The sequence below is a fragment of the Sarcophilus harrisii genome, chromosome 2 (assembly GCF_902635505.1).
Source record: "Sarcophilus harrisii chromosome 2, mSarHar1.11, whole genome shotgun sequence".
Classification (NCBI taxonomy): Eukaryota; Metazoa; Chordata; class Mammalia; order Dasyuromorphia; family Dasyuridae; genus Sarcophilus; species Sarcophilus harrisii.
Genome location: NC_045427.1, coordinates 264539244 through 264551918, shown reverse-complemented (window position 1 = coordinate 264551918; position 12675 = coordinate 264539244). Strand labels below are relative to the sequence as shown.

Here is a 12675-nt window from a genome sequence, read left to right as displayed (position 1 = left end):
ATTTTAACGGATAATAAAACCAAACCTGAGAGATTTGCTCAGACCCAGATGTCACACAGGAATAAGAGACAAGATTCAAGGCCAGGTCTTCCTGATTTCTGGATTCAGCTCACTATCCAATGGGATTTGCTGCTTCTCATGCAATTAAGAACAGTTCTTGTTATATTGTTTTGATAAGGAAGTGATGGACTCAGGATGCAGAATGAAATATATTTTTTATGTATGGCCAGTACAGGAATTTGTTTTGCTTGACTGTGCATATTTTTGACAAAAATTTTGTTTTTGTTTCCTTCTTTTTTTCTCTACTGTTGGGGGAAAGGAAAAAATAAGAGTGAATAGGATTTTTTTTAATTGAAGAAAAACTAAAACGTACAAAAGTTGCTTTTTTATGTCGTTTAAGAACTAGGATTTGATGCCAGATACTTACTTTGTGTGGTTTTGTCATCAGCTTTTCAGTGTGAATACTCTCATTTACCTTTTAGTATCACAGAGAGAAACCATAATATAGTAAAGGCTAATCTTTCTCAAATATCAGAGAAATATTTCTTTTTATGAAACATTTAAATTTTTTTAAAAAATATTTTCAGCTATATTCTCTACATCCCTTTGGAATCTCCTACCCTTTGGGGGCATCCTTCATTTAGAGACATGAATAAAATAAAATAATAGAGTTGAAATTACTTTTGAAAATTTTTGAAGTGCCTTCCAGGATGGCCACAAACAGGACTTCTTAAAATAGTAGCCATTAACTTGCTTCACACAAATTTTTTATAACTATCCGCTATCAAACTTATTTTCTTTTGTAATACTATATATTTTATTTTATTCACTTAAGAACATTATTCTGAAAAGCATCTATACTTTATTCATTTAGGTGGTAGGCATAATGGAACTAAGTTCCAAATGGCTTTTAAAGACAAATTTATTAAGACTTTTTTTAACTTCTAAAGTCGATAATTATATACTTTAACTTATTATTCTATAAGACATAGTATTTGTTCTAATCTTCCAATTCTTAAAAACGAATTGAATTAGTGATATTGATCATAAGTTCTACCAGAGCAGGTAGAATTTTTTTTTTTAACTGTATATTTTTAACATGTACCATAATATGAAAGTCAGGTGACAAACCTTCATGTAAATAAGATTGGAACATATAATTTAGGAAATAACTGAATTCAGGGCATAGGGGTATGGTAAAAGCAGAATTAGATTTAATCTATTTTTTTGTGTCTGTTTATGTGAAACCTCAAAAAATATAGTATATTGTAAGAGAAAAAGATGGTTTTAACTTACTGGTTTATATTTAATTTTCTGACAACAGAGAAACTTTCAGGTTAGATCTTGGTCTGTCAATCCTTATGTGTTTTTCTTCCCCTTTCATTTTATTTTGTTCTTATCTAGAAAAAAAATTTAGTTTTTCATCCATTTTTTTTTTAAAAAGCGATTATCCATGATTCTTCTTAATCTTTTTATTTATTATTAAGAATTGATTTCTCTTTAACTAAATTTATCATGCCCCATGGTCTGATATTTAAAATACTTTTTTCCATGTTCCATATACATAGTTCAAAAAAAGACCATCTTCATAGGTCACAGATGTTATAGTTGCTTAAGGAAACTTTATCTTTCATATCCCTTTAAGAGAAGATTCCAAATTTGGAGCATAATTATGAATGATAACTCTATATTTATAATAACTTTTTTCATTTTATTTTTTCAGTGAGAATGCAGAAGCTGTTGCTCAACTTTTATCCTTGTCACGGTGGATAGAAACTGTCATGGCCCGAATATCAGGTTACAATGTGAAAAATGCTAAAGGTTTGATTTATGTCTTATTTTCAGATAAATTGCATGAGAACTTAATTGTTAAAACGTTAGTTATGAAATTTGTTAGGAAAAATGGATGAATTCTCTAGCTACTTTTTCAGATATGATGTGCAAGTGCAAATGTTAGATTTTGCAAACGACAGGGCAATGTGAATTAAAACAGGTTTAATTTAAATTTAATAGAGTAACTAACTTGGAAGATAACTTTAATCTTTTTTTTACAATGAAAAACCATTTTGTTTTGTACTGCATGTATTTAGTTTTCAGAGACCAATATATGAAATGCAGTTTTTAAAAAATTAAAGAGATAACTTAGCTAATTCTATAAAAGGAAGGAAAGCAGATCTGTCTTTTCTAATCTAAAGAGGAAAAGAAAGATTGCTTAGTGGAATCAGGTAAATATTTTAATCACAATTTTGAACCATAACCTTCTCTCAGCTCTATTCTTAGACTTCTGGAATTTAATTCCTTAGTTTTCCAACTGTTTCTGTCTCCATGAATTTTAAATGTAGTGGCATTTTCCCTAGATATAATTAAATTCTAAATAAAATTTATACAGTTAATTTCCTCCAAAAAATTTGCCTTTTAAGAATATTAAAGGTGTGGTATTTTCTAAAAACTAGAGAAACTATAAACTTGATAGGTATATTTTTCATCTTGATGTTCAGTTCAACAGGTGTTGATTGATAGCCTCCATTGTGTTCAATTCTGCTGTTAAGGAAATAGAAAAAAAAATTCCATGACATAATTCTTTTGAAAATATTTGATTTATATGCCACTCATTAAAATAACAGTATTATGCATATAGACATACACATATGTAAAAAAATAGTCAAATGCAAAATTAGATGATTCTTGTGGATTTCAAAAAAACTCTTGATTAGTTTGGGCATTTAGGGAAAACTTCACAACGTAACTAAGATTTAATTTGGATTTTCAGAAATTGGTAGGGTTTGGATAGGTAATAGTGTGGACCATGAATGCCAGAATGGAGTTTGGACTTGATTCTCTAGTCAGTGGGGAGTCATTAAATTTTTGTAAGAAATGGACTGGAAGGATGGTTGTGATATTTTAAAGCTTAATTTGATGGTTTGAGGGGATGGATTGGAGACAAACCAGAAGGGAAAATACTTATTTGATTCCTAGTGTAAACTAAGCATGAAATTATATAGTCCAGGATAAGGGGAGTAAGTGAAAATATTGGGCACAATGTGTGTATTCTGCAATTACATATTGATTAATTAGTGTGACTAAATTAAGTCAAAGAGAAATTTTTCATTAAGAAGGATTGATCACTGATAGAGGAATAAACCCAAAATAACACTAAAGCCCTGAGAATTCATGATGATCAAGTGGTCAAGTTGCTAGGGGGAACCATTTTGAGGCAGAAAAAGTTGAGTTCAGTTTTATCTGTGTTAAGTTTGAGTGAGATATATGTATTTGGAAATGTAGACCTGCCACACTAATAAAAAGTCAGGAGTGGATATAAAGATTTGCAAGCCATCCAAATAGACAATTGAAGCAATAAGAATGGATGTACTCTTTGAAAAAAGAGATTATATTTAGAGAATAAATGACCAAAGCTCTAGAGCTCTGAGTTCTAGAGAATGCCCACATTTAGAAAATAAGAAGATGCAGAGGAAATAGAAGCAATGAGATAAAGGCATAGATTATGGAAAGAATAGCATCTAGGACTTCTTTGTTAAAACGAGTTTTTAAAAAGTAATCAAATTCTATTGATTACTTTTTAAAAAAGAAAATAAATGAAGACAGAGAAAAAAGTTAAGTCCAATAGGACTTAGCAAAAAGGAAGTAGTTGGTTTACCTTTAAGAGAACAATTGCTGTTGACAGAAAAATTATCTTTGGAGCTCATAAGTCTAATAAGCTCTTTGAGGCTAAAAACTGACATTGATCCAAACAAGAATTTCCATAATATTGGGCCCCTATTGTTTATATGCTGTTGTGAAGTTATTTAATTATCCATATAGAGAAAATCAAATGGATAAAGACTTCCTGTTATCCAGATTGTGACATGTAGATACATAAACAGCATAAAGAGTATCTGTATCTGATACAATATCTGCAAATGGACAGTGAGCTGAACTGAACATGCTCAGTTGCCTTTCAGAAATTATGAAGTTCTTTTAATTACTCTCAAATTTTAAGTATTTCAAGAAGTGCAAGTCCATTTAAAAAAATAACAGTATTATTCTAAAGTTTAGAATCGCCTAAAGATCAATACTCAAAAAAAATGTGATGTTTTATGGGGACAAAGGAACTTTTTGTCATTGATATTTGATAAAAAAAATTTTTTTTGTGTATTTCCTAAATAGATTTTCAGCTATTGCCATTTTAGTTGTTGGTATATTGGAAGCTCAACAGAAATTTGATTGCTTAATGATGACATGGGCCCTTTTCCTCGTTTTTTAGACATTCCTAATTGATAGGATAAGTGATCTTTTGCCAGATATTCCTCTTTACTACTCTTTTGTTATCTATTGTATTTAGATTTCAACACTCTTTTGGAAACATTACCACCATTTATTATTGTTATTATTATTATTATTTTACTAGTATGAAACTAAAGATGTAAAAGAAAGTTGACACTGAAAATTGGAGTTAACAGATAGTAAACAATTTGAGTAGATAAAAATCAGCTTGTGTACTGGACCAATTATCTTCTAAATAGTTAACATCCAAACTGACTTTTGTTTATCTAATGTAATAGTAATGTTTGTGTTCATGTTGTGACTGACATGGTAAGAATCTCCCAATCTATTTTGAGGAAATAGCTTATGCTTGCTTTACTGTAATAGAAATAGTAATCTATGCGTTAGTCATTATTTTTCTTTATTTCTATACTATAATTTCATTTGAGAAGTTGTTTTATATAGTGAGTAGAAAGAGCTTCTTCAGAGTCCTGAAGGTTTGGGTTCAAACCCAATCTCTAACATTTTAGTTGTAAATCATGACTCTCCTCTTAACCCTCTTAATGCTTCTGGAAGCTAAGATTATGCCAACTTGTATTAGTAGAGAGAGGAGTTTTCTCACTAGGAGTTTTATATTTGATGAAATTGCAGGTTCAAACAAAAAAGTAGTTTCACTTATTCTTTAATGTTTCAGTAAAGAAAATTCACATGTGATAAGCCATCAGAGACTTTAGGTAGGGAAAGATCAATAAATAGGGAATAAATTGGCATTCTATATTCTGATTGGCTCTTAAAACTCGATAGACTAGATCCCTCTTAAATTCTTTGATGATTTGGCATCTACTGTGTGTGTGACTTTGGAAATACCTAATTATTTCCTAATTTTTTTTTTAAATTTATTAATACTTTATAATTTCAGTATTTTTTAAAGCAACATTAAAACTTTTCAGAAAATGATAGGTTGGCATTTGGGATAAAATGAGAAGATGATTATAAAATGTATTACAATATCCCCTTAAGTCTTTGTCAGCCTAAGGAAATTTATTTGTGAGTTTTTTTTTTTTTTTTTTCCCTCTTTCCTCTTTTAAGGAGAGAAGCCAAAAGTTTCAGTCTTGGCCAATCAAGGAATGGGTGATACTACATTGGAGTTCCATTCTATATTGAATTTTGGAATTCAGCCTTCGTAAGTGTTTCAATATTTATCATATGTTTTTCAATATGAGCAAAATTGAAAGCTAATATTTGCCTTTTAGGAAATACTATATACATTTCTTTATTCTGTTTTTTAAAAACTACCTCCCCCATGGAATATTAAAAAAAAAAGAATATCAATAATAGCAGCTGACATGGATATAATACTTAAAAGGTGGTACTATATATTATTAGCCTCATTTTACAAATAAGGAACCTGAGACTCAGATTTTACATGTCTTGTGTATAGTCACAGAAAATAAGTGTCACATTTGAGCCCAATCCTCTTGTAACTTATTACATGCTTTCTCCAAAAATAACTAGTTGCATTTCTTTCTGTTTACATGGATAGGATCAAATGAGAAGCAATGTGGTTCGTTGAAATTTGTATTTGAATTTGGAATCAAAGAAGCCTCTTCCAAGTTCTGATGCCACAACTTACTTTTATGACGCTTCTTAATGTCTTTTTCTGTAAATTAAGGAGTTAAATGGATAACTTCTTAAGGTCCTTTCTGGCTCCAAATCTCTGTTTCCTCATGTTCTCCTTAGGCATTTAAAAAAAAAAAACTGCACTAGGAACCATAAAAAGCTTACGAGTTCAAATTATAGATCTCCTGCTGATTCACTATCACCTCAGACAAATCTCTTTGCCTTTGTGAATTTATCTGCAAAATGGGGATAATTAAACCTGCTGTGTATTTCAGATGTGAGGATAAAATGAAATATAAAAAGCTATTAGGTATTAAATGCAATTAAAAATTGGTCTCATATGACTAGTTCTCAAATAACACTGTGAGGTAAATAATATTATACTCATTTTACAGGTGAGAAACTGAGGATCAAAGATTTAATGATTTTCTTGTTTTTGTATAATTACCAGATGGGAGTCTTTTTTCTTTTTAAATAATAGATTTTTATTTTTCAAAATACATGCAAAGATATTTTTTAACATTCACTCTTGCAAAACCTTGTGTTGCAAATTTTTCTCCCTCTCTCTGCCCACCCTTTTCCCCTAGAGAATAAGTAATCCCAATATAGGTTAAATATGTACAATTCTTGTAAACATTTTCACATTTATTATACTGTACAAGAAAAATCAGATCAAAAGGGGAAAAAATGTGAAAGAAAAAAAGTAAATAAATAACAACTAAAAAAGATGAAAATACTATGCTGTGATCCACATTCAATATCCATATTCCTTATTCTGGATGTGGATGACTTTTTCCATCACAAGTTTATTGGAATTGCCCTGAATCATTTCATTGTTGAAAACAGCCAAATTCCAGATGGGATTCTTTCTGATGTTCTTTATCCTATTCTTTTCCAAATGTTCATTATCAGTGAAAGTCCAGAGAACCAGAAACTGCTAATTTAATATCAGTATAGAATGTGTAAACATTCCAGCATCTAATACTTACTAGAATCCTCTCCAAACCTAAATGTGAGCAGGTAACACATTTCTCCTTTTCCTTCAGTCTGACAGTCACTTTGCAATTAGGTCTCTGCACAGGGTTGACTTGCTATTGAATATGATAAACTGCTTGCTCTGGTATTAACAAATGCTATTATCATATTATTCTCTTTTTTTCTTAGAGACATATTATACTCTTAAGTTTTAGAACAAATATCTCTGTCTTTTCCATATTTATTTTTAAAAGGGCCTGCACCTGTAATTTCACAAAGAATAATAGGCTTTATTCTAAAAGTTAATTTCTTTCTATTTTAGAGCCTCTTGACTCCTCTCAGTAGGCAATACTTTCATTGATTCCCTAGCTTTAACTTATTTTTTTTTCTTTTCAGAGTCAAATTCTCTAGCAGCATAAAAGAGATGTTGATTCTCTTTGCCACAACAATTTATAGAGTTGTACTGAAGGTGCCTCCTGATGAAACTGATCCTCGGATTCCTGCAATGACCTGGGGCACCTGTGCTTTCACCATCCAGTCTATTGGTAATGTATATAAGGGAATTGCTTGATGGGTTAATTTGAACAGCTTCTTTTCAAAAAACTACCAAATATTTCTGATATGTCCCCCCCCAAAAAAAAAAAAAAAACTTTAAATATGTCTAAGGATTAGGTCAGGATATAGTGAGATGGATAACTTACATTTGCATAACACTTGAAGCTTTGCAAAGTGCTTTCCTTATTATAATCTTGTAGGGTAGGTAGCATAAATATTATGCCCATTTTACAAATAAAGAAATAGGCTCTTTGAATTATATATGTTAACAGTTATAAGCATCAGAGACAAGAATCAAACTTAGGAATTGACTGTGCAACATTATTTATCATTGTCTAAATTTGAGAAACTAGATGAATTTTTTGTCTGAATGGATTTGAAAGGAGAAAGCTTGATTTTGTATATCATTGTATTATATGTTATTCAAATATATGGTATTTAAATAAATGGTAAAAGTTTCAGTTCTGAATTATGAAAGGTTCCCTTTACTGATTGTAAAATAAGTAATTCTCCAGTCAAACTTAATGATCACTTCTGGAATATACTTTTTGAGGTTCTTTCCAGTTCTGAGATTTTTCTATTTCACTCATCCAATAGTTGGCATTTATATATTGTTTTAAAATTTAAAAACAGCTTACATATATTATATCATCTAATTCTCAAATAACACTGTGAGGTAAATAATATTATACTCATTTTACAGATGAGAAACTGAGGATCAGAGATTTAATGATTTTCTTGTTTTCATAGAACTACCAAGTGTTTGAGTTAGAATTTGAGTCTCATTCTTCTTGAATTATCATGATTGGGGAAAAAACTCTAGTACTAGAATCAGGATCTAGATTTGAATCCTGACTTATTTAGATAAAACATGTAACATCTCTGGGCTCCAGTTTCTTTATGTGTAAGTTCATAGAGGATGTAAATTTTTAATTGGATGGGACTTGAAAGTCAGATTTGCATGTGAATAAAGTAGCAGACTGACAAAAACCTGACCTGTATTGGAATCCTTGCTCATTTCCTAATCTGTAAAGTTAAGTTTAAAATGAGAGATTTTTAAAATATCTTCTTTCAGGTCTGAATCCTAATATCCTGTGAATCTATTGATCTTTGTGATTTATGTCCTTGAATTCTTACCTAGTTCTCCTCTTCTCCATGAATCAAATCTGACTCATAACTAGTTTTTCCTCCCTAGAATAGGTAGAATCTACTTCTCTGCTCTCATAATTATGGATACATCTGTGAACCTGACAACCTTGCTGTAGGACAACTGCAGTCTCATACTTACCAGTCACCTTACCTCTTAATATTTTGTCCATAATCACAATTTGTGTGTGTGTAATCATCATCCTTTATTTTCGACATCACTTGGCTCTCCCTGATAATATGGAAAGGAAAAATGTGTTCCTCTTGACTCTAGGATGGAGACTAACTGGTAGTTTGTACATACATGAATGTTACCACACGATGTACTGTAGAAAAACAAATGTAGCAAACTCTGAAGCACATTACCAAGTTCTCCTTCCTTTCTCTTCATGATTTTGAAGGACAATCAGCAGTATTTTCTCATCCTTTGGTATTTCTCCTAGCTAACTCTTTGGGTAATTACTGTATCAAACGGCTTATTTATGAGATGCTTATCTCGTAAGCTCTGCCTTTCTCATTTCAACTGGCTCATTTTAGTTATTTCTAAGCAGGTGTTTCTCAAGTCTATTTATCTAATCCTAATGTCTTTCTAGATCTCCAGTTCATTATCTCCAGTTGCCTTTTGGACATCTTGAATTAGATGTCTTGTAACTGTCTTAAATTCACCCTCCTCTCATCCTAATTTCCCCATTAATATCAAGAATACCACCATCACCCAAATTTTCAAGCAAGATGTCATCCACTATTCCTTACTCTTTCTTATCGAGCTTATTGCCAAGTCCTTTTGGTTCTGTTTTTGCAACATTTCTTGTTTATGACCTCTAATTACTTGCCACCACATTGGTGCAGGTATGTCCTGTCACCTCAGCACTGGATCCTAGTTCAGTAACCTTCTAGGTGGTTTCCCTGCCTTGTCTCTTTCTGTTTTAGGCCATCATCCTCTTAAATAATCTTCCTGAAGCACAGATTTGGCCATATCACCTCCTTATGTAATCAACTTCAGTGACTCCCTGTCCCTTTATCTTCAAAATTAAATTTAAAATCTTCTGTTTGGTATTCAAAACTCTGTATAACCTATTTCTCCCCTACATTTTTAGGCTTATTATATCTTTTACCCCTTGGGCCTCCTTCCCTTCCCCCTACTATGTAGTCTTTGATTTAGGAGACCCTGGCCTACTTGCACAAGACATTCCATTTCCTGAGTTGGGCATTTTCACTGCTTCCTCCCCCAGGCTTGGAGTGTTTTCCCTCTTCATTATATTCCCAGTCCTTGGCTCAGGGATTGGCTCACAGTGTTGTAGACTCAAATTGTTGCAGTTGCTTTTCAGATGCTCCCATCTGTTTCTGTGGCCACTGGGCTTTGTCTTCCTTGGAATAGAGGAGAGGTTAATTTAGTTAAAAGATAGAAAATACATAAAGCATTTTTATCAGGTTTCTAAATTTTTCTCTCCCCGACTACATATCTTTGTTTGAGCATAATATCTTACATGTAGTAAGTGTTAAATAAATTTTGATTTGAAGAACTATCATTGCTAATTACATAAACATCAGCATTTTGAGAACTCCTAAACTTTTTCAGAATATTTAGACTGTACATAAGCCGAGTTCAACTTTCCTTTACTTCTGTATGATAGAGTAGTTACTTGTCCTCAAAATTTCCATTGTTTTTCCCTCATCAACTGATTCCTCCATAATGTATAAAACCATATCCAAAAAAGCAGTTCTTATTAAATCTTTTTCTTTTTGGTAGATAAAATTATCATTCAGGCTTGTAGTATTTTTAAATTACCCTGATTTTGGCAGAGACAAAGCTTCAGCATAGAAGCCTTCGATACAGTAGCATGAATTTGTGCCCAGTTTACTTATAATTTCTTCTGTCGTGCTGATCACAACAATATTGTTTCTGTTTCTCCCTCCATTGAAATTAACCCAAAAGTTCTTTTTCATCATTTTCACCCATCCCACACCTGGCTTCTTAAATTGCCTCATAGGCTGTCCCATAAGCATCTCAAACTTATATCCATCACAGAACCTATATCTTCTCCCTTAAGAAGCCTCTCTTTTAAACTTCACTATTACTGTAAGGCATAACATATCCTTCTAGTCATTTTCATTCAGAACTTTAGTGTCATCTTCATCTCCTCAGTCTTATTCTCCTGCAATGCCAACCAGTTACCATATCTTTTTATTTTTCCAAATACATGCAAAAATAGTTTATAACATTCATCTTTGCAAAATTTTGTGTTTCAAATTTTTTCCCTCCCTTCTCTATCCCCCTCCCCTAGATAGCAAGCAATCCAATATAGGTTAAACATGCAATTCTTCTAAACACATTTCCATATTCTTTGTCCTGCAAAAGAAAAATCAGATCAAAAAGGGAAAAATAAAACACAAAAAAGAAAAAAAAAAAAAGCAGCAATAAAGGTGAAAATACATACTTTGATCCACATTGTCTCCATAGTTCTCTCTTGGATTTGGATGCCTTTTTCTATTCCTATTCTATTGGAATTGCCTTGAAACACCTGTTGAATGCTTTAAAACATTGTTGAAAAGAGCCAAGTCCATTACAGTTGATCTCATATAATCTTGTTCTCTTGGTTCTACTCACTTCTTATAACATCAGTTCATGTAAGTCTTTCCAGACTTTTTTGAAAAAAGTCTGTTCATCATTTCTTATGCAATAATAATGTTCTATTATATTCATATACCACAGCTTATTCAGCCATTTCCCAATTGTTGGGGAATTTTGTCAATTTTCAGTTCTTTGCCATTACAAAAAAAAAAAAAAGGTTGCTACAAAGATTTTTGCACATGAGTCCTTTTTTCCTTTTTTTTTTTTTTTAATTCTCTTTGGGATACACACCCAATAGAGCACTGCTGGATCAAAGAACATGTACAGTTTTATAGCCCTTTAGGCATAGTTCAAATTACTTTCCAGAATGATTGGATCATTTCACAACTCCACCAGCAATATATTAGTTTCCCAGTTTTCCTCACATCCCCTCCAACATTTATCATTATCTTTTCCTGTCATTTTAGCCAGTCTGAGAGGATGTATATTGGTACCTAAGACTTGTCTTAATTTACATTTCTCTAATCAATAGTGATTTAGAGCATTTTTTCATATGACAAGAAATGGCTTTAATTTCTTCATTTGAAAATTGTCTGTTCATATAATCTGACGTTTTGTCAGTGGGGAATCAGTTTCTGTTTCTTGTTTCTGTCTCTAAAATATTATTTAATGATGTCTTCTTTTACGTTCACATAAGCCCCACCCAAGTTTAGAGCCTAATTAGACTCTAACCTGGACTTTTGCAAAAGTGAATGTAAATTATTAAATTTATTAAATTCCAGTGGTTCCCTATTGCTTTTAGGAACAAGTATAAACTCCTCTTTTTAAATCTCTTAATAAGCTGGCCCCATCCTACCTTTCTAGGTTCCTTATATTTTACTCCCCTATTTATACTTTCATACTCTCTGCAGTTTAGCCTTACAGACTTGCTCTTCTGTTCTGCACATAGTATCACCATGGTCCATGTCTTAGCTTTGTTTTAGCTGTCTCCCATGCCTGCCTCTTAGAATCCTGATTCTCTTTATATTGCAACTCAAGCACTAACTTCTTTTTTTTTTTTTTTAACTGTTTATTTTGGGTTTTTTTTTTCTAATTAATCAGGTATCTTTATTTTTTCTCTCTCCCACTTTCCCTTATCTACTGGAATGTTTCATATTGGAAGAGGCAAGTATTCTTCTTGAATAGGAGTCTCACATTCCAGGCCAGCCTGCAGTTGCAAAACTCCTACCTGTAATTAAACCAGATTAAAATGTAATTATGAAACATTTAATAAAAGAAAGGAATAGACCATGCAATATAATATTGATTTGTGGTTTTCTAAGTTAATATAAATCTACCTCTATTTGAGTTTGAAACCAGTGCTCTAGAATTATGGTTGATCATTCCCTTGGCTAGAGTTTTTAAGTCTTTCACAATTGTTCTTTTTTTGTAATATTGATGTTAGAGTAAAAATTGTTCTTGTTTTGGTAACTTCTGGTCTTGCTAGCTACTAGTGCACTCTCTTCCCAAACTGCCCTGTATACTTTTATATACTTAAATGTGTGTAT

The 12675-nt window shown here is 31.8% G+C and overlaps 1 protein-coding gene across 2 annotated transcripts in view; it reads left to right on the top strand.

Moving 5' to 3' along the window:
• The window catches only part of UBR1 (ubiquitin protein ligase E3 component n-recognin 1), a 134221-nt gene that overhangs the window by 81184 nt on the left and 40362 nt on the right, over positions 1-12675 (top strand). For both annotated transcript variants that reach the window (XM_012546625.3, XM_023500812.2), the window contains exons 33-35: positions 1724-1821; positions 5350-5443; positions 7252-7400. In XM_012546625.3, coding sequence (XP_012402079.1) covers positions 1724-1821; positions 5350-5443; positions 7252-7400 — 341 coding nt within the window. The remainder of the gene's footprint in view (positions 1-1723; positions 1822-5349; positions 5444-7251; positions 7401-12675) is intronic.